At 43.2% G+C, this 22,923-nt stretch overlaps 1 protein-coding gene and 1 long non-coding RNA gene across 14 annotated transcripts in view; one reads left to right on the top strand and one right to left on the bottom strand.

Moving 5' to 3' along the window:
- LOC138749845 (uncharacterized) overlaps positions 1-7,557 on the top strand; it is a 42,525-nt gene extending 34,968 nt beyond the window's left edge. The window contains exon 2 of the long non-coding RNA XR_011348891.1: positions 6,996-7,557. This is a non-coding gene — a long non-coding RNA (uncharacterized lncRNA). The remainder of the gene's footprint in view (positions 1-6,995) is intronic.
- dph1 (diphthamide biosynthesis 1) overlaps positions 1-22,923 on the bottom strand; it is a 745,916-nt gene that overhangs the window by 416,142 nt on the left and 306,851 nt on the right. For 12 of the 13 annotated variants that reach the window (XM_069911783.1, XM_069911789.1, XM_069911788.1 and 9 more), the window contains one exon: positions 232-318. The exons of the other annotated variant lie outside the window; for it this stretch is intronic. In XM_069911783.1, coding sequence (XP_069767884.1) covers positions 232-318 — 87 coding nt within the window. The remainder of the gene's footprint in view (positions 1-231; positions 319-22,923) is intronic. 13 annotated transcript variants of the gene reach the window in all.

The following is a 22,923-nucleotide window of genomic DNA, read 5'->3' on the forward strand; positions in this document are numbered from 1 at the left end:
GACATTCATAGAAAGATTCAGACAATGTGCTAAACAAGAACATCTGCAGATGCGAGGGCTGAGTGCAACATAGATGACAAAGGACCCAGGCCCGAAACATTGGTTACCCTTTACTTCCCGTAGATGCTACGTGACCTGCTCGATATCTCCAGCACATTTGTGCAAGGGATTGAGTAAGGCTTGAATAAAACACACGTTCTGCTTTGAGTTCCATGTGTCTCATGTGCATACCTGTGCGTTCCATGATGGCTGGCGTTAGGGCGCATACGTAGAGCACGAACGTCAAAGCAAGAAAGAGCCATCAGCGGGAGTGGGGTCCTGGAGGAATGTGGTTGCAGAAGAGGAACAGAGACAGAAATCGTCAAAGCATGCTTCTACACAGGGACAAACAAAGAAAGTCAAAGAAATCAAGTCAAAAGGTTGTACAGCACAAAAACAGGCCCTAATGCCCATCAAGTCCATCCTGTCCCACACAATAATCCCACTCCTTCATCCTTCTATGGAGTGAAACACCAAAGTCTGCAGTGGTGTAACCAAAAGCTTGCTGCAGGGCTTCCTGTATTGCAAAAGTGACAACATTTCCAAAATATTTTTCTTGCAAAACAACCAATTTACTGACATGCTCATAACAATAAAATATGATTCCAACTACAAAACCTTTAAATCATGAAAGATGCTTTGGAAAGGCGATTCCCCCTTTTGCTTCGCTCCACTGTTATCAATCTGGAGGCAATGTCCACCGAGGAGGACAACAGACTTTTATTGTGAAGAATATCAGTTCCTCTCACATGGCACAAAGTGAAATGCGCAGTGAACAACAGACACAATCTCATTTACCAGGACTCTTGCAGATACTGCAGCAAAGATCAGTTGTTTGCCAAAGAGTCAAGGATATCACACTCAGGGGCATCAAATGAAAGCATAAATAACAATCAAACCTTGCAAGCAAGAATACACTCCCAACGTTGTTTATAACATGCACCCCCAATGTGCCATCACATAATGACATTGCATTTCCCATGTCGGCAGTACCTCTGCTCCCTCCGATGGTGATAGCCAATTTAACATCAATTAGTGCCGAGTTATGAGCAATTTTGTGTTTCATACTCATGTCCATTAGGACTTGGATCGAGGAAACCCAAGCTTGTTTTGCGTAGGTGCCCTGCAGCTGCCAGCAATTCCATTGTTTTTTTTTACCCCTTCCACGTTGGCTAAGTTCAAATTCTTATCTGTGAGCAAAATAACAGAACTGCAAGTTTTATTATATGCATGCACTCATAAAGAACATAAGAAATAGGAGCAGGACGAGGCCACCCGGCCCATCAAGTCCTCTCCGCCATTCAATGAGATCATGGCTGATACGATGATAGACCCGAGGTTTTCAAACCTTTTCTTTCCACGCACAGACCACCTTAAGTCATCCCTATGCCATCGGTGCTCTGTGATTATTAAGGGATAACTTAAGGTGGCCTGTGAGTGGAAGGAAATGGGATGATGACAATTTTTCTAAAGCAAAATATTTCAGTAACAATTGGGTCTAAAATAGTGATTTTCAACCTTTCCTTCCCACTCACACCCCACCTTAAACAATCCCTTACTAATCACAGAGCACCGATGGCATAGGGATCACTTAAGGTGGGATGTGAGTGGAAAGAAAAAGGTTGGAATCCACTGTGATCAGCTCCTCTCCACCGACATCCCTTAATTCCACTACTATGTAACAAACCTATCTAAATGGCACTCTTTGTCCCCGCACTATTGGTGTGCAATTTTTGGGTGCCATTTTCCACTTAGATTGGGGGAGATAAATATGAGAGGTCATAGTTTTAAGCTGAAGGGGGAAACACTAGGGGCAAGTTCTTCACTCAGAAGGTAGTGGCAGTATGGAAGGAGCTGCCATCCGATGGGGTGAAAGCGGGCTCGGTGTTTTATCCATAAATTGGATAGATACATGGATGGGAGAGGCCTGGAGGGTTATGGAGCGGGAGCAGGTCAATGGGACGAGCGAGATGATGGTTGGCACAGACTAGAGGGGTCAAATAGTCTGTTTTCTGTCCTGTAGCGTTCTATGGTTCCATTCAGAAATCTGATGGCGGAGAGGAAGAAGCTGTTTTTTGGATGCTCGTCTTCAGGCTCTTGTACCTACTTCCTGTGCCTGGGTGGTGAGGGTCCTTGAGGTTAAAGGCTGCTTTCTTAAGATGTTGCCTTTTGTAGGTGTTCTCGATGGAGTGGAGACTGATGACCATGATGGCGCTAGCCAAGTTCACAACTCTTTGTAGTGTTTTCCTGTCCTGTGCATTGGTTCCTCCATACCAAGCAGTGATGCAACCAGACAGAATGCTCTCCATTATACACCTGTAAGAGTCTTTGGTGGTATCCAAATCTCTTCAAACTCCTCATGAAGTACAGCTGCTGACGAGCCTTCTTCGTGATTGCATCAACATGGAGGCCCCAGGTCAGTGCTGAAGGTTTGCTGATCGTGTGGGCGGTTCAGATCTGGAGCTCGGGTTGCTGATGGTTTGGATTGGACTCTGTGTGGCTGCAGGAGCTGCAGAAGCGAATCCACAAATGGTGACTCTGAGGGGACTTATTTTTGCTTCTCTTTCTCTGACTGTAAGAGGGGCTTCAAGCAATTTCTGCCAATGGCGAATCTGACCTGCTTTACGGCAAACAAAAACAAATGCCATGCAATATCGCACTGTCTTTAATGCATGACAATAAATTAAGTCTTGAATCTTGTGATGATGACACTCAGGAATTTAAAGTTCTTAACCCTTTTGATTGCTGACCCCTTGATGAGGACTTCAGATTAAAACTGTGGCAGAAGAAATGTGGCACACACTGATAAATGTTTAACCTTTAAACGTCTGCATCAAACAGATAGGATGAGCTGCCTCAGGATTACTGAGCTGATGTGGCATTTCCTTGCCTACAACGGTCATTTCAACTTGGACTAAAAGTTGTCCAAACTTCCCGACAAGACCCATGAGTCAGAGGGAAAGTTTCAGAGAGACATCAGGGGTAGGCTTTTTGACACAGGGTTGTGAGTGCCTGGAATGCATTGCTACAGCTGGTGGTGGGGGCTGAAACAATAGAGTAATTTAAGAGACTCTTAGACAGGCCAATGGATGGAAAAAAATAGAGGGTTACGAGGTAGGGAGGGCTCCGTTTATTTGGGAGGTTGGTATATAAAGGTCGGTACAATATCATGGGGCAAAGGGTCTGTACTGTGTTGTAATGCTTTGTTCTATGTTCTTCCTTTGTCCTTGTCCTTTGTCTGCTCCCGAGATATCCCTAGTTTTTAATGGATGTACAAAATAACTCGGGAGTTTCCTTAATTCTACTCACCAAGGGAATTTTATAGCTCATTCTGCTTCTCCTGTCTGCACCGATGTAACATCACAGTTTTTTTTAACACTCACCACAACCTCTGAATATTTATCTGTCCTTTTGTATTTATTATCTTTTGTTTCTCTCATGTGGTAACTTAATTTAGACTTATTGTTTGCCTGTGTATTTTACATATTTGTACCAAGCAAAAATGTCAATTGTTCCTCTGTGGAAAACAATAAACTCCCAACCAACATTGTCATCACATGCCTGTTCCTCTATCTGGTTATTGGCAGGCATCTCATTAAACATGACAGCACAAGACAGGTCCTACGGCCCATGATGATGTGCCGACCTACCGAAAAAACCTAAATCCTTCCTCCCTCGTAATCCTCTATTTTCCCTTCATTCATGTGCATGTCTGAGGGCCTCTTAAGTGCCCCTATTGTTCCAGCTTCCACCACCATCCCTGGGAATGAATTCCAGGCACCCACAACTCTCTGCGTAAAAAACAATTTACCCCTGATGTCTCCGCTAAACTTTTCTCCTTTCACCCTGTGCTGATGTCCTCTGGTATTTGCTACTCCTACCCTATGAAAAAAGTGAGGGCTGTCTGCCTTAATGATGCCTCCCATAATCTTGTAGTCCTCTACTAAATCACCTCTCATCCTTGTCATTCCACAGAGAAAAGCCCCAGCTCTGTTAATCTTGCCTAATGAGACATCTTCTCCAATCCAGGCAACATCTTGGTTCATCTCCGCAGCAGCCTCTCCACAACCTTCCTGAAAAGAGGTGGCCAGAACAGAACACTATATTCTAAGTTGGTTTCAGCAGGCATTTGTAAAACTACAACATGACCTCACGACTCCTGAACTCAATCCCTGATTAATGAAGCCCAGCATCCCAAAGGTGTTCTTAACTATCTTGTCAACCTGCACAACCTCCTTAAGAGATCTATGGATTTGAACCCAAAGGTCCTTCTGTTCGTCCACACTGTTAAGTATTCTACCATTAACCATGTACTCTGCCTTCAAGTTTGACCTTCCAAAATTTATCATCTCACAATTAGCTGGATGGAACCCCATTTGCCACTCCATCTCGTACACCTCATCTGCACCTTTCTTATTCTTGAGCTCCATCCACATGAGGTCACCAATATGTCTTGAGCTCCAGAAACCGGGTTCCAATCCAGTGCTGTCTGTAAGGAGTTTGTACATTCTCCCCATGACCCATGAGGGGTTTCCCTGGGTTCTCCAGTTTCCTCCCACCCTCCAAAACATGGGTTGGAAGTTAATTTGGATTTAATTGGGTGGCATGGGTTTAAACGGCTGGAATCAACTTCTACCTTGCTGATTCCCCCTCCCCCTCCCCCTCCTCTTTTACATCCCTTTCACTTCTGCAACATCGAAATCTTGGAGCATTGAACCTCCACTCCTACCACTTTCTCAACCATCCCCTTGTGGCCACAATATCATGTACTAACCCAGGCTCAAAGAACCAGGCCTTACCCATGATTCATTTCAGCCCACATGGCCCACTGTGTTCATTAACCTGGCCTGTACTGCTTATCAGGGTTACCTGGTCTAACCCCAACCTTCCCCTCAATCCTTCTACTTGGTATCTGAAGTTCTGGATCTCAGCCCCTGCCATGCTCATTTAACCCCTCCCAGGTGGTACTTGCAAGACTTCCTGCAAGGATACTGGTGCCCCTTCTTTCGGATCCTTTTTGCACGGGTCCCACTTACACTAGATCACTGGTCACACCTTCCTATATCTTGCTTTGCTAGCACATGGCATGGGGAGAAACCCTGAGTTTACAACCTAAAGGTACTATTCTTAAAGTTCCCAATTTCAATTTGCTGAACACCACCTCTTTTCCTACCTACGCCATGATTAACAATATGAACCACAACCTCTAGTTGGCTCATCTTCCCCTTATCTGAATGATAGGTTGCCGCTCCAGAACATCCTTGACCCTGGCAGCTGGGAAGCAACACGCCATGGAGTTTGCCTGCCAGAGCCTTGACTAGAGAGATCCCCCCCATCATTAAGACTTACCAACCCTGATGTACCAACTGAGCCAGTTGAGGGGTCATATTCCCCAGAAAAGCTGTCACAGCCCCCCCCCCCCACCACCTCCCGTCCCAACCCTCACAGTATCTAAAAAGGTAGAGAGTTAAACAAGAGCAGCATGGTTAGTTCAGCGCAGGGGTGGCCAAACGTGGCTCACGAGCCACATGCAGCTCAGGAAGATAACTTGGCTGAGACACGAATTGTATGAGCCATACATTATGTGTCAAACAGGTGCACGTGAACAGGGTCTCTCACTTAGGCCCCAGCCACCCTCTCGCCTAATGTCTCAGCATCCCGAATGCAGTCTTACCACCCAGTACCAGCCACCCACCTGCCCATCCAAGGTCCCGACGCCCAAAATGACGCAGGTACTTACCGTGGTCAAAAGTAGAATGCATGTAATAGTCGATCTCCTAAATTTTACCCTAAGAATTGGTCCACAAAATTTGACTATTACATTCAACACATGAAAATACTGTATGTGCACTTTTTGATTTTGAAACAAATACAAATTAGTAGTTTAATAACTATGTACATGAATAAATATTTATATAAAATTTTTCTAACAAAATGTGCAAGTAAGTAAAAACGTGTAGGTAATATTTTTTTCACATCTTGCGGCTCTCAAACATCTGAAGTTTATTGTATATGGCTGTTACATTAAGCAAATTTAGCTGCCCTGCTTTAGTGGTTAGTCCACCACTGTCAGAAAAGTGCCAGCGACTTGAGTTCGAATCCCACACTGTAAGGAGTTTGTATGTTCTCCCCATGTCTGCGTGGGGTTTCCTCCAGGGGCTCCGGTTTACTGGGGTCAATTGGGTGTAATTGGGTGGCGTGGGTCAAAAGGGCCTATTACCGTGCTGTATGTCTAAATTTAAATTTTTTTGAATCTGCAGATGCTGTGATTGTAGTTCATACAAAAAAATGCTGGAGAAACTCAGCAGGTCATGTAGCGTTCTTTAAAAATAAAGAGGCATAACCAACACTTCGGGCCTGAGCCCTTCATTTTACCAAGGTCTATCCTTGATGAAGGGCTCAGGCCCGAAATGTTGACTATGTCTCTTTATCTTTAAAGAACGCTGCGTGACCTGCTGAGTTTCTGCAGCATGTTTGTGTCAACTCCAAAACGGTGCAGCTGTTTGAGAGGAGGGACAGTCACGAGAGACACCTGCGCTACCTGCCTGCCCAGGAAGATCAAAAGGGGGAAAATAATGTATTCTAAAACAGGGATGCTGCAGGGGAAAATGGATTCAGCTGGCAATGCAAAATGGACAGTACGAAAAGCTGAGAAGGGTCACCTGGCACGTTTGGCAGCCATAGCCAACCTTCTTCCTAATTAAACCTGTAATTATTACGGGTCAGCTCTGGGATTAGTCACAGGGTTATTTTACATTTCAAAAGTAAATACAGACGGCTGCTGGGAAGAATGCCATTACTGAAAATCTTGTCCTAAAACCTTTCCTTTAATTTGAATTGAATTAGAAATACGATGTTACAGGGAGTAATGAGCGCTGAGTAAATGCCATCGAACAATTCAAATTTAATTCAGGCCATAACTTCTCCATTTTATGATGCTTTTTTTTTCCCTGCAGAGATGAGATTTGCAAACGTATGATGATGGTTTGACCTCGGGAGGCACTTTGCAGCCATTAAAGACACTGTGAAATTCCAACAACTGTTGAAGGTAGCATGGTTCTGTGAGCTCCCAAAAACAGCCTGCGAATCTGCTTCAGTGATACTGGCCCCTGGACAATCCGCCCAATGACCTCTCAGCAGTACAGGCAGATCAGTCGCTGCAACGCCTCAGTATGTCCATTATTGCACTCAGAGGATAATCAGGCCACAAAAAAAAAGGCTCAAAGTGGAAAGAATAAGAACTTGAACAAGTACTTTGCACATAAATCACCTTTGACATCCAGCCAGGAGACAACTATTCAGCCCAGCAAAACTTCCCAGGTCTAGGTCTTTTTTGCAGTATACAGTCAGAATCAGACTCCATTGCCATGAACAAGTAACAAAATTTGTTGTTTTGCAGCAGTGTTACACAGTGCAAATATTCACATGAACCACCTCACAAAAATAAATGTAAGACAGTTCATTGGTTATTCAGGAAATCTGATGGCAGAAGGGAAGAAACTGTCCTTGTGCCACTGAGTGCTTGTCTTCAGGCTCCTTGTACCTGTTTTCCCGATGGTAGCGGTGTGAAGACGGCACGGCCTGGGTAGTGGGGTCTTTGAGGATAGAGGCTGCTTTCTTAAGACACCACCTCATGTAAATCTCCCCAATGGAGTGGATTCTGGTGCCCGTGATGTCACAGGCTGAATTAACAACCCTCCAGGTGTTTTTCTTGTCCTGAGTGGAGGCACCTCTGTGTCAGGTAGTGATACAGATGCACCCCGAATGCTCTCCAAGGCACACCTGTAGAAGTTTACGAGAGTCTTCGGTGGCATACCGAAACTCTTCATACATCTCACTAAGTAGAGCCGCTGACGAGCCTTCTTCGTGATTGCTTCGACATGGAGGCTCCAGGACAGATCCTCAGAGATGTTTACACCCAGGAATTTGAAGTTCTAGGCCCACTTCACTGTTGAGGCCTCAGTGAGTCCATGGGAATTAAGAAAAACAGTATGGTGCTGACTCAATAACCAACTCCAACAACTGCCTAGAATTACCCAACTGCAATACCCTCCGTTTTTCTCAATTCAAGGTACCAATCTAATGGTCTCTTAAAAGATTCTATTGCACCTGTCTCCACCACCTAAGCTGGCAGTGCATTCTGCGCAGCTGCCACTCTCTGTGTGAAGAATTTCCCCCATACTTCGTCCCAAGCACTATGCCCAGTGGTGTTAGCCATTTCAGCCCTGGGGTAAAATCTTCTGGCTGTCCACATGGTCAATGCCTTTCATCATCTTGTACACCTCTATCCCTTCACCCTCCGTCGCTCTAAGGAGAAAAGACCAAGTTCACTCCACCTATCCTTTTAAGACATGCTCTTGAAACCATGCCATGTCCTTGTAAATCTCTTCTGCACCCTTTCTATAGCATCCACGTTCTTCCTGTAGTGAGGTGAGCAGAACTGAATGCAATATTCCAACGAACCATGGTCTTCTATAGCTGCAACATTACCCCATGGCTCTCATCCTCAATCCCACGGTTAATGAAGTCAACAGTATTGCTTTTTAAACTAAACACCTTCTGCTGGAGGAAGTCACCAGCATCAGTGGGAGAGAGAAAGGGTGGTCGAAGATTTGGACCTCGAGAATCAAGGTGTTAACCCCTCTCTCTCTCTGCCACGGATGCCGATTGACTGGCAGAGTCCCTCCAGCAGATTGCGTTCAGCTTCAGATTCCAGTCTCCATGTCAATGGTTTGTAATCACAGTCCAAAACTCTCTAACAACACTGAACAAATGCATGCCCAAAATACAAGTGCCACCATTTCTACGTCACCACCATAAACTCCATGTGGTATGGCCTTCTACTGTGGACAAAGTGCCACCTACTATCCCCTCCCAAATGGTTCCTGGCTCACTGGAAGAGTCTTTCTCTCCTCACAATCCTTTCCAATGCCACAGAACCATACGGATAATCTGCACCTCTGCACCTCATACCACTGTAGCACCATGTAACCCCAAAGGGAGGAACAACCATCTCATTTTCCATTTGGGCACCCTCCCACTGAATGGCATTACCATCGACGACTTCTGTTTCAACTAAACGCCCCCTTCTTTTTCCCCAGTCTCCTTTCCTCTAGTGCTGTCTATCTCTCCCCCCCACACTTTTCCGTCTCCTTTCACAGAGCCAAAATCAATTCTCACCTTTTCTCTTATCATACCTTTTGCCTGATCTCCTCCCCCTACCATTCTTCCCCCTCTCTCTCCCCAGTCTTTAATTCAGATGCCTGCCTGCTTTTTGCTTATTCCTTGAAGAAGAGAAGAAGAGCTCAAGACCGAAACATCAGTATTATATCTTTACCACCTGTGGATGCTGCGAGACCAGCTGAGTTTCTCCAGCATCTCTGTGTTTTTCTGCAGAAGTTCATGTTTCACCCAGTATACCCACACCCAGATGAATAAACCAGAAGTTGGATGCAGTGGGTCAGGCAGCATCCATGAAGAGGAATGGCCAGTCAGCATTTTGGGCCGGTACCCTTTGTCAAGACTAGTTAAAATCCTGACAGTCTTGATAAAGGGTCTTGACTCAACCATTTCTCTCCCTGGATTCTGTCTCACCCTCTGACTCCCTCTGGCCTCTTTATTCATTTGACATTCCAGCATCAGGTGTTTCTGCGTTTCTATAATCTGACCACACTCGATGCCTGGAAAGGAACTGTCCTGCACTGTTTGACAAAAACCATTCAAAAGCAGGGACTGTGGCTGATCTGAGTCCATCAGACTCCCAAACAACTGACTCATTTAAGGACTCCTACTTTGGACATTATTTTACTAAATTTTTATTTTTCCTGTATTTGCACAGTAAATTTGTTTACATTTCTTTCTTTCTTTACATTCCTCTTGCGGACTTATGGAGGATTAGGAATCACCAACCTCCACAACTCATTAATAACTTGGTACAAGGCCGAGTGAAGAGCACCAAGTTCCTCGGAGTCCACTTAACATGTGACCTCTCCTGGTCACATAACATCTCCTCACTTGTCAGGAAGGTGCAACAGTGACTGCACTTCCTGAGAAGACTGAGGCAGGCAAGGCTTCCAGCCACCATCCTGTCAACCTTCTACAGGAGATCTATTGAGAATGTCCTGGCCGGCTGCATCATGTTGTGTAGAGCATTGGATTGGACCATAAGAGAGGCAGAGAGAATCACTGGGGTCTCCCTTCTCTCCTTCAACATGATCTACCAGGGTCATTGTTTGAAGAGGGCATGCAAAATCACTGAGAACCCCTTCTCCTCTGCACACATTGGGAAAGCGATATAGAGCCTGCACCACTAGGCTGAGTTTCTTCCCACGGACAGTGAGGATGCTGAATAACTGAATGAATGTTTCATACTTACCCTCCACGACTCTACCACTTAATAAATCATATTTATTTATTTTTATATGTGTACATATGTATCCTTTATCTGTATGTGTATAATTGGATGACATTAAACTTAAACTTTTGTATATGGATCTTTTTCTTTTGCACTACCGATAAGTAGAAATTCTGTCCGACCCACAGGAAAAAAGGTATCTCAGACTTGTATATGATGTCACATGAGTATTCTGACAATAAATCTCAACTTGAAGAGCACTGAGGTGCCCAATTCTCTATCATAGCCAAGGCCACAGAATGGTCTCTTTGTGCCTCAGAACATCAAAGGATTAATTTGCAATCTCCTATATTAAAATGACACATCAGAGCTCCATTCACTCAAGTATTTCAAAGGAAATACTTGAATACTTTGGACGTGGAAGCAATGGAAAAGATTCAGAGGAGATGTTTCCTGGTTTGGAAGCCGTGTCTTATGAGGCAAAGTTAGCAGAAAAAAAGCGCAGAAGCACGAAAGGTGACTTAATAAAGGTCTACAAGATTAAGAGAGGCATAGATAAAGTAGACAATCAGCAAACACAAGAGGACATCTGTACAAAGTGAAGGCAGGAGGATTTAGGGGACACATCTGGGGTAATTTTTTTTACATGCCAGGGATAGTGAAGGAGACTGAAACAGTAGGACATTTAAGAGACTTTTTAGACAGACATTAAGAATTAAAGTAAAATAGAAGGTTAAGATGTAGTTTTTTGGGGGATAGGTCCATATAGGTCTGTACAATATCTGTACGGTGCTGCAAACAGAACTCTCTCAGTGTTAAACAGAGATTTATGCAATATTTCACAATCTTGGATTGTGTAGGCAATGAAGCACTTTCAAAGCCTGATCTTGCTCTAAATGGGCAGATGTATAATCAACTTGCTTCGAGATACGACAAATAATAACATAGCAATGATTAAACCATCTGATTGGAGGGTGCTGAATGAAGAATTAACTCCAACTATGTCAATGGGGATAAATCGCTTGAACATTGCTGAAGTGCCTTTAATCGGTTTGTTTGATGTTTGTCATGAACTAGATATATTTTTGTCTGCATCTCAAGAGAAAGTTTTAGCTTTTAGCACATTGATAGCCAGACGAGCAATTTTATTGAAACGGAAAGATGACTCTTCATCTACCCGTACACTGTGGTTACATGATGTAATGCCCTATTTAAGCTTGGAGAAAATTAGATACGACATTAAAGATAGAAAGCTTCAATTTTAAAAGATGTGGAGCCCATTCATAGAATACTATCAGGATTGGCAGATTTAAGTAATTTGGACGCTCTGGTGATTCTCTGTCTGGTTTCTGAAGAGCGTTATTCGATTCTTAGCTTGTTCTTTTCTGTGAAGTAACCTTGATTAGAGAGAGGGGTATAGTATGATCTGATTTTAAGTTTTGAGGATTGTCATGTAAAATGCATATATGGCAGAAAGCCTTGTTTTTCTTTTCACATCATGTAACAAATATTTTTTATGTAGTCAGTAGGAGAGAAGTACAGAAGAAACCTAAACTTGACTGCTTCACAGGGAAGGAGGTCTTAAGGAGGCCTTAACTGAAAAAAAAGGTTGAGAATGGCTGCTAGAGGACAGCAATGAGGAGAAATCTGTGGAATTCATTGCCACAGATGGCTGCGGAGGCCAAGTCATCGGATAGACTTAAAGTGCAATTTGACAGGTTCTTACGGGGAGAAGGCAGGAAAATGGGATTGAGGAAAAATAGCCATGATTTGAATGACAGGACAGACTTGTGGGCCAAGTGGCCTAATTCTGCTCTGATGTCTTATGGATTCCTTACGGACATGAACATCAGCCACAATTTAAAGGGAAAAACCAGGAAGGTAGAATTTAATAAATATAAGGTATCATCATCAATACTCCAAACAAGCATCAAAACATGATGAACTCTATTGCAAGAAATAACCTACATTTATCATACTTTTAACAAGCTAATGATGTCCCAAAGCACTTCACAACTAATTAAGTATTTGTTATTATGTACGAAATGTGACAGCCAATTTGCTCACAACCGGTTCTCACTACCAGAATGTCATGACGACCAGATAAATTGATTTTGCTTTCTTGATGGCTGACAGATTAATATTTCCCAGGAACTGAGCAAGTAAAATTGTCCAACATCATGACATACTCATCATCTGCCTAGGTACAATGGTATTGGAGCACAGCAGTTTGCTTGTCGGAGGGGGTTCAGGAGAACACTGCTTAACAAATGATTTGAATGTGTCAGGAGGTTTGGACCTGGAGCTTGTGTTGCCGATGGGTCGAACAGGAGTCTGTGCGGCTGCAGAGACTGTGGGAGCGCTGGAGGTGAATCCATGGACACTCAGTGACTCTGAGAGGACTCTCTTTTGCTTCTCTTTCTATTAATAGGGGCGGCATGCAATGCTCATGACGACTCTTTGCTTGCCTCAGGGCAGGCAGAAGTTCAAGTATAATCTTACGATTTTGATGCGTTATTCCATGACAATAAAAGGAATCTTGAACCTTTGAACTTGAATGTTTAAAGAATGATAAAGACAACCGTGTTCCTGAAGGTCAAGCCTCAGCTCACGACGTCAGAGCTCAAGAGCTCAGTGGCACTAAATCTGTGGTTGGATGCATAGATGGAGTCTGAAGGATTGATGCACTGTGCAGCCATTCTCTGTCACGATGCAGAGCCATAAACCACCCATAGCACGATAGAGAAACCACCAAGCTTGCTCACAATTCCACAGAGTGCAGGCCATTCAGCCTATCTGGTTTCACCTCACCTTCTCTCTTCTGCTTTCAGCAAAACCATTCATTCTTTTCTACTTTGCAGATTTAGCAGGCTCCCTTTTAACAAATGATTTGAATGTGTCTAACAGCAGCCATTCTCAACCATTTTTCAGCTATGGCCCCTCCCCCAGGACTCTGCTCAAAGTTTATGGGCCCTTTCGCAGTGAAACAGTCAAGTTTTGGTTTCTTCCATACTTCTCTCCAACTGACAACATAAAAAGACATCAAAAATATTTATGTTATTTGAGGTGAATAGGACAAGAGGGTACCCTATCAGGATTGATGGGCTCTGCTTGGAACAGAGCTGCATGGGAAATTCTTCAGCCAGAGGGTGGTGAATCTGTGGAATTTGTTGCCACAGGCAATTGTGGAAGCCAGGTCATTGGGTGCATTTAAGGCAGAGACTGATAGGTTCTTGATTAGCCAGGGCATCACAGGTTATGGGGGAAAAGTTGAATAGTGAGGTTGAGTGGGAAAATGTGTCAATTTATGATTGAATGGCAGGGCAGACTTGATGGGCTGAATAGCCTATTTCTGCTCCTACATCTTGTAATCTTAGAGGACCCCTTCCACCCTGCACACAGCATCTTTCAGCTGCTCCGTGGGAGAGACACAGGAGGATCAGAGCCAGCACCACCAGGCTGAGGAACAGCTTCTTCTCACAGGCAGAGAGAATGCTGAACGACCAAAGGAACTGCTCATACTAACCATCTGAGACTCTCAAATTTACGAAACAATATTTATTTATTTGTATATATGAATATTTCTCCTGCATATGCATTGTTTGTCTGTACGTTTATTACGACTGGTGGTGTGTCTGTGTGTTTTGCTCTAAGGACTGGAGAAAGCTGTTTTGTCGGGTTGTACTTGTGCAATCAGATGACAGTAAACTTGACTTGTCTGTGACTTAATGGAGATGAGTGGGAAGGTTGAGGGAGAGAGTTTTGTCCTTTTTGGGCTTGCAGCAGGAAGTGCCTAAGGGGATGGAAGTGTGTGTGGGGAGGGAAGAGCAGACCAGGAAACTACTTGCATTGAGGTTGAAAACCCACTAGATGTAAAACTAATGAAAATGCTGGAACACATTAAGACGTTGTGAGAGAGACAGAAATATGTTGCCTGAAGCAGTTTCAAAGTACATTTCAACAGGGAACGGGTCAAATATGTGAAGTGGAAGTATTTCCCCGGGGTGGGGTTAAACAGAAAGAGAAGGGTCCAATCATTATCTCTTTCAGGGAGTTAGAACAAGCACGATGGACTTTGTCTGTGCAGTATGAAGCATAAAATCCCAAAGTCAGCACAGTTCTACCTCATCACAAACATGTCAACTACGCAGATAATAAACAAAAGGAAATCACTCTCAGTTCAATAGTTTCAGTGCTATTGATTGCGTGTTGGGATTGCAAAGCTCACTGAAGTCACCACTTCATATCTTTACAAAATGAGGCAGGAGCAGCTGGTATACAGCTGGGTAACCAGGCCTTTTAACATTCCGATCGATAATGTTGATTGCTGCCAATCTAATGTCAGTGGCCCTACAGATTATGGTTAACCTCTCACAGCAGTATCGCTTCAATCCTTGTTGAAAGGAGCAAACAAGGGGAGCGAACCGTGGTTCAAAATTTTTGTCACTGAATTGAAATTTAAGAAAGGCTACAGAGACCCTCTCCCATCTATCAGTTGGGTATCAATGGATTTCTTGAAGCCAGCGACTGTTCCACTGAGGCAGACAAGGTAACCCATAGGTCTGCCAAGGGCATTGATGACGAAAATGCACACAAACTGCAGATGCTGCGATCTTGAGCAAACCATGGAGGGACTCAGCAGGTCGGGCAGCATCCATGGGGAGAAATTGTCAATGTTTTGGGTCAGGACCTTTTCTCTGAGTTCAAAGTAGAAAGTGGTGGTATCAAGTATATTGTGTCCCTCCCCCACCCCTATCCGATAGGTCGGCACAACACCATGGGCTGAAGGGCCTGCACTGTGCTGTAATATAGGCCCCAGCCTGCTTTTTGCTCATACCTTGTGGAAGGCCTCAAGCCCACAAAAAGTCAGTAATATATCTTTACTTCCTATGGACACTGCGAGACCAGCTGAGTTCCTCCAGAAATTCTGTGTGCTTTTACTGTAATGTTCTTTGTCCGCTACAGTCCGTCATGCTTAGAACAAGCACGATGGACTAAAGAGTCTTCTTCCCTGCAGTATGAAGTGTAACCTGTAAGCATCTTGCATGAACCATTCCTGATTCTTGACTTCCTGGAATTTTTTCCTCTCCCCCTACTGATTTACTCCATAATACCTCTTTAGTCACAAGAAAGGGTCTCGACCCAAAACAATGACTGACCATTTCTACCCACTGACAATGTCTAGCCTGCTGAGTTCCTCCGACCTTTCACCGTATGCATTGAGGAAGGAGATTATTTTCCAAAGCTGGTGGTTAAAACCATTGGGTTTAATTGGACATGGTGGTTGGGCTCGAGTCATGTCACCTGACTAAACAAAGTTCTCTGGTCCTCGGTACAAAACATGCAGACATACAACCAGATGTAGCACACGTACAGACAAACAATACATATGCAAGACAAGTATTTCATCTATACATATAAATCAATATATATTGTTCATTGAATATGAGAATCTCGGATGGTTAGTGTGAGCAGTTCCTTTGGTTGTTCATCTCCACAAAGCTGAGAGAGCGGACCCTCCTAGAGCCACACTGCCTATGATCCAGCTACATTTCGTCACACTCTCCCTGCTCCTTCCCAACACATTACTTTTTCCTTTTTAATATTTTTCCCCATTGCCACACCAGCAGCACTTGTCAGGACATCTGTCTGGTTTTCAGCCAGGAGCTGCTTCCTGGGGGAGATCTAAACACACAACATAAAATGGAAAGTCCACACTGAGAGAATCCTATTAACCCCAATTTTTAGTGCACAAAGCAACTCTTACACAATTCCTGAGCAAATAAATCAAAATTCACAGAGTGCACATCAGAACCATCAATAAGTTCTTCCACTTTTCTAACATGAACCATGACCTCACACTCCCAAAATGTCTTTTGAAGCTATATTTTATCTATTTGTTTTTGAAGTGATGTCACCATTGTAAAGCAGGCAACATAGCAATCAATCTCCATGCACCAAGATTGCACATAGAGCCCGTGATAATCGGCCAGATAATTTGTAATTTTAGTGATGTTCGTTGAAGGATAAATATTAGCCATCACAGCATGGAGAATGCCTCTGCTCTTCTTCTAAAAATGACCTTGGGTTTTTTTTTAAACACACACCTAACACAGCAGACGGGGATTCAGATAAACATAGAATCTAAAAGATAAATAGAATAAACCCGCTGGCATCATTCTCCCTTTTAATGGGAGTCTAATGCAACAATCACTGCTCTAAGTAAATTCACAAAGGACACATATATGAAATATCTAGCCTGAAAATTGGAATAAACAAACGAAGTTACAAATAACATTAAAACTAAATATAGGATTTACAGTTTCCTGTTATTGCACAGGAGACTGTTTGGCCCATCAAACTCCTGCTGGCTCTTCCAAATGCAACTCCATCAGTCCCATTCTTTCTTGTCCCTCTCCTTTCAAGAACCTCACACCTTTGTCAATATGGAGTCTTCTTCCACCGTGTTCCATAGCAGCAAATTCTGGTTGGGAGCTATCAGCTGCATGGGTTTACCTCACCATCGTGGGATGTTCTTCCAGTCATCTTAAAACTGCATTCTCTCATTCTCTTTCAGCTTAGCCCACCCACAAAATATAACCTCTGCATCTCCCCAATCTCAACCCTAACTCTCCTCTGCAGATTCCTGGTGTTCCTCATATCCTTCCCAAAACATGGCAACAAGAGCTGAAAGCAACACTCCAGTTGGTAAGTCCACAATGAAATAATCCCCATGTTTAGCTCGTGATATGTACTTGTTGAGAAAACAAATCATATTTACCAGAGCACACATTATATCCAGTGAAACACAAAAGTCTGGAGATGCTATATTGTAGTAAAAACACACAAAAATGCTCAAGGAGCATCCATTGGAGGTAAAGATATATTACCATCATTTCAGGCCTGAACCCTTCTTCAAGGAATTAGCAAAGAACAGGAAGGCGACTGAAACCTTGCCAGGGGGAGGAGTCCAGATCAACACAAGGTGTTAATAAGAGGAGAGGTGAGAATTGATTTTGGTTCTGTGAAAGGAGACAGAGGGAAAAGAGGAGAGAGAGAGAGAGAGAGAGCTGGGGAAAGGTGACAGAGAAGAAGGGAGGGGGCTTTAACTGAAACTGGTGAAGTCAATGTTAATGTCATCCAGTTCGATGACATTGCTCGGATGCAAGATGAGGTGTTGTTCCTCCAATTTGCGGGTGGTCTCGGTCAGGCAGTGTATAGGACCATGGACAGACATGTCAGCAAGGGAATGGGGTGGGGAATTGAAATAGGTGACCACTAGGTTTAACAAAACCAGTACTTCTCTCAGGGTAATAAGATAATAATGGGAGTTCATGGGAACGCTTCAAACTCGAGGACTGGGATCAGTTTAGAACGTAACAAAGGAGAATATAGAGTACAAAAGTAAGCTTGCATGAAACATAAAAACTGACATTACAAGCTTCAATACAGAAGGGACAAGAACAAAGGTTAGGCTGTGAGCTGCTGTGGAATGCCGGAGTGGAGACCGGCTCGAGTGGCTAAATGGGTACCAGGTATCAGAACCGGGATGCAAGAGCACTAAGGGCTTCCTGATCATGTCTGACATGTACATTTGGAGCTTGGCTTGCTGATGGTTTGGACTGAAGGCTGTGTGGCTGCAGAGGCTGTGGGAGCGCTGGAGGGAAAGCCACAGATACTCAATGACTCTGGGGGAAACTCTGTTTTGCTTCTCTTTCTCAGACTGTAAGGGGACGCCGGGCAATTTTTACTGACAGCGAATCTTTGTCAGCCTTATGGTACACGAAAGGAAATTTTATGTAATATTGCATTTTCTGCTTTATTTACATGACAATAAAATAATCTTGAATATACTGAGGATCTGACTTCACGGAGGAGGACACATGTTTGAGAACCTAGAGTCTAAAGAAAGGGAGAAATTAGTATTAGGAGAAAAATAGACTCAAGGAAATGGATGGAATTAAAGGCCAATAAATCCCCAGGGCCAAATAGTCTGCAAGCTATAAAGTGGCCGAGAAATAGAGGATGTATTGGTGGAGATTTTTCTGCATTTCTTGAACTGTGTACTGCAGCTGAGTGTTTTGGTGATACAGTCCTGCAACCGAGTGTTTTGGTGATACAGACCTGCAGCCAAGTGTTTTGGTGATACAGTCCTGCAGCCTAGTGTTTTGGTGATGCAGTCTTGCAGCCGAGTGCTTTGGTGATATAGTGCTTTGATGATACAGACCTGCAGCCGAGTGTTTTGGTGATACAGTCCTGCAGCCGAGTGTCTTGGTGATACAGTCCAGCAGCCAAGTGATTTGGTGATACAGTTCTGCAGCCGAGTGTTTTGGTGATGCAGCCCTGCAGCCGAGATTTTTTGATGATACAGTCCTGCAGCTGAGTGTTTTGGTGATACAGTCCTGCAGCCGAGTGTTTTGGTGATACAGTCCAGCAGCTGTGTGTTTTGGTGATACAGCCCTGCAGCTGAGTGTTTTGGTGATACAGCCCTGCAGCCGAGTGTTTTGGTGATATAGTCCAGCAGCCAATTGATTTGGTGATACAGTCCTGCAGCCGAGTGTTTTGGTGATGCAGTCCTGCAGCCAAGTGTTTTGGTGATACAGTCCTGCAGCCAAGTGTTTTGGTGATACAGTCCTGCAGACGAGTGTTTTGGTGATACAGTCCTGCAGCCGAGTGTTTTGTGATACAGCCCTGCAGTCGAGTGTTTTGGTGATACAGCCCTGCAGCCGAGTGTTTTGGTGATGCTGTCCTGCAGCCTAGTGTTTTGTGATACAGCCCTGCAGCCGAGTGTTTTGGTGATGCAGTCCTGCAGCTGAGTGTTTTGGTGATATAGCCTTGCAGCCGAGTGTTTTGGTCATGCAGCCCTGCAGCAGAGTGGTTTGGTGACACAGTCCTGCTATTTTCTTACATTCAGCTGCATTTTAGCCCTTCAAGATGTCATCCAAGAGATGAAGAGAAGTAGAAGATGGTGCTAGTGTTAATAAGCTTTCCCTTAGGGGTCAATTTCTGCTTTCTGGCATTTTCTGTGGTCTGACAATGCCTAGGTCCCAACATCATTGGATTAAAGAGGTACAACCTGTAATGGGACTGAATAGAAAATAAACGAAACAATGTCCAGTGATGGAAATGTATGGATACGAAACTAAGGGTGTGAAGAGACTTGAATGGCTTTCATTTTGTAAGTAATCTACAGGTAATAAAGTCTATTTTTGGTAAGAAAGAAAGTTTGGGCGAGGAACGACTGCAACATGCCTGCAGGACCTGATGCTCGTTGAATGAGGGGAGAATGAAGAGAACTGTTGTCTGAGGCTTTAATAGTACAGAGCATCTACAAATTCAACCAATCTCACTAAACAGCACTAATGGTGATAACTGTATTAGACCAAATTGAGCACATTAATGTGGACAAGCTATCCAAGCCACAGCGATCCCACTTTCAGACAGAGATGGTAACTTGAATTAATTAAAATTAAAACAACTCAGCCTTTAAATTGCCTGTTGCTGAGAGAATTGGATGCGTATTTTGCTGGTTACCGTAATATGATGAAATTAATTATCAGTTCATTACAGCTCTCATCTCATTTTCTTCATTTGTTTTTTTTTAAACAAAATTAATTTGCTGAGCACTTTTTACATTAATGGAAATCTCAACGATGTCTCAATTTGACTCCCTGGTATACCAGCAGCACCACCTGCATCCGAATCTGGGGTTGGGCAGGGACTGTGGAGAATGAAATTCCACTCTGGTAGATCTGATAATCTATGAAACAGCATTAAAAAAACCCACAAAAGCCACCTTAACGTATTGAACATTTTATTGTTTCCTAAATCTCTTCCAATTTTTTAGTGAATTTAACACATTCAGATAGTTCAACCCATTCTCATTGAAGACAATGAAGACCCAACTTGGCCTGTTATTCTATTCTCTTCCCCAAGGCATTTTTTTCACACCCGCCTCTCCCCTCTCTAACTTTACAGGGCTCACTGAATATTTTCGCAAGGGTTTTTTTTTAAATTTCCAAAGACCTAGCGTCTTTTTAAATCTCCTTGATCTCAGAATGCCAACGTAATGGGTATGGAGAATTTAGTTTTGATTTCCCAGACAAGCTGATGAACTGATTTCTTTATTGGAAAACAATTTACATTTGTCAGATTAACCAAATGTTGCCTCTATCCCTTCATTTAATCTGAAGAGAATATACTTTGCTTTGAAAGAAGCATATATTTAATATAACTGGATACACCTCAAAAGTTAAATAAATGGGACCCAACAGTATCTGACAGATGTTTTCGTTGTAAAAAGGAAACGGGAACAACAGTTCATGCAATCTGGACATGTGAGAAAGTGAAAAAATTTTGGAAAGATCTAAACCAGATATTAAATAAAATCACAAAAAGCAATATACCAAAAAACCCAGAGATCTTCCTCCGAAGTAATATAAAAAACAAAGAATTTGGACTTGATTTGGATGGAGCATAAAAAATATTTGTTAGGATAGCCTTAGCTGTAGCAAAAAAATGTATTATGTCAGCCTGGAAATTAGAAGATAACTTGAGAATACAACAATGGTATATAGAAATTAATAAATGTATTCCATTAGAAAAAATAACATATAATTTAAGAAATAATATTATAATATTTGAACAAATATGGGAGCCATAAATGAAACATAATAGAGAAAACCTACCGGGGACATCTACCACCTAAAATGACAGAAGGAGAAGAGAATGAAAAGAACTGACTCAGTGGAATTTCTTGTTTATTTTTATTGAGTGACAACATTGTTTGACGGGTTTAATGTATCTTAGATTCTGAACTTTAAATGAATGGGAGGGGAGGTAGGGAGGGTGGGATGGGAAGAGGGAGGGGGGGGAGAAAACGACACTGTATATATTTGAAAAGGAAAACGTATGTATCTTGATCAATGTGGTTTAGAGTGTGAAAAAAAAAATTTAAAAAAAAAAGAAAGAAGCATATATTTAAAGAGCAAATCTTACTTTGGCAATCTTTCAGTAAAATGACAGAAGAGTACACTTTCCCAGAGCAGGAGTAGCAAATACCAGGGGACATTTCTACAAAGTGAAAGGAGGAAAGTTTAGGGGAGACGTCAGGGGTAAGTTTTTTTTTACAGAGCATGTTGGGGTACCTGGAATGCCTTCCCAAGGGTGGTGGTGGAAGCTGAAAAACTAGGGGAATTTAAGAGACTTTTAGACAGGGACATGGATGAAAGGAAAATAGAGGTTTACAAGGCAGGAAGGATTTAGTACTTATATTTGGAAGGAATATATAGGTCAGCACAACATTGAGGGCGAAGGGCCTGTACTGTGCTGTAATCTTCTATGTTCTATGAATAGTGCCACAGTATAAATCTTGGGATGATCCAAGATTGTGGAAAAATACAGTATAAATTCAAGCTTCTCCTTGCATTCAAACAAAAGGTCTAAGATTATTTTATTCTAATGTAATTAAACAGAAAATGTGATATTACATAAAATTTCCTTGAGTCTACTGTAAGACAGACAAAGATTTGCTATCAACAGAAATTGCCTAGCACCCCTTACTAGCAGAAAAAGAGAAGTAAAATATAGTCCCATCAGAGTTAATGAACGTCTGTGGCTTCACCTCCAGCGTTCCCACAGCCACACAGCCTTCAGTCCAAACCAGCAGAAACCCGAACTCCAGATGGACACATCAGACACAATCAGGAAGCCCTTGGCACCCTCTCGAATCCCGGTTCCAATACCTGGTACCCCTTCAGCCAGTCTCCAGAAGTTTGCAACCTGGTGTGAACCTCCTGACCATAGTCGCCAGCAGCCTATGTGGGTTCTTCACCTCGAGTCACCAACAGCTCACCGCCTGTACATTCTTCAGCCACCTAGCCCGCTGCCAAAGTCTCTATCGTGGAAGGTCATCTCTTCTCCTTCTTATACGGGGGTGGGGATGGGATGAGTGGTCTCTTCATTTTCTGGTGCCCTCCTCTGCTTCCTTGGAGTCTGCAACCCCGTCAAGGCCACTGCCAATCACAGGGCCCAGACCCTGTCGTCACAGGATTTTAAAATAAACCACTCTTAGCTCCTTTACCGGACTATTTAAAGCCTGTACAGAACAGATGGCAGTCAGGCTGAGCAGTAGGACCCTATGGGGGACTTGTGCATTCCTGTTCTCTGCAGGTACGCACCAGCAGCAGTGTTGCTGTTACAGTAGCTCCGTAAGCGTCGCCATTTGAGTTGGGCTGCTGACAGTCCAACTCAACTCTTCGAGCCTGCCCCACCATTCAATACCATCATGGCTGATCAAAGCTTCAGGTTCCTATTCCTGCTTTCATTCTATTCCCCTTGATTCTGTCCTCCATGAAGGATACATCCAATTCCCTTTTGAATATATCTAATGAATTGTCCTTGACAACTTTCTATGACAGTGAGTTCCAGAAGTTCACACCACTCAGAGTGAAGAAATTTCTCCTAATCTTAGCCCAAAATGACAACCTTCCTTACCTTTAGACTGTAACCCCTGTTCAGCACTTCCCCAA

Source organism: Narcine bancroftii, chromosome 14 (assembly GCF_036971445.1).
Source record: "Narcine bancroftii isolate sNarBan1 chromosome 14, sNarBan1.hap1, whole genome shotgun sequence".
Lineage (NCBI taxonomy): Eukaryota > Metazoa > Chordata > Chondrichthyes > Torpediniformes > Narcinidae > Narcine > Narcine bancroftii.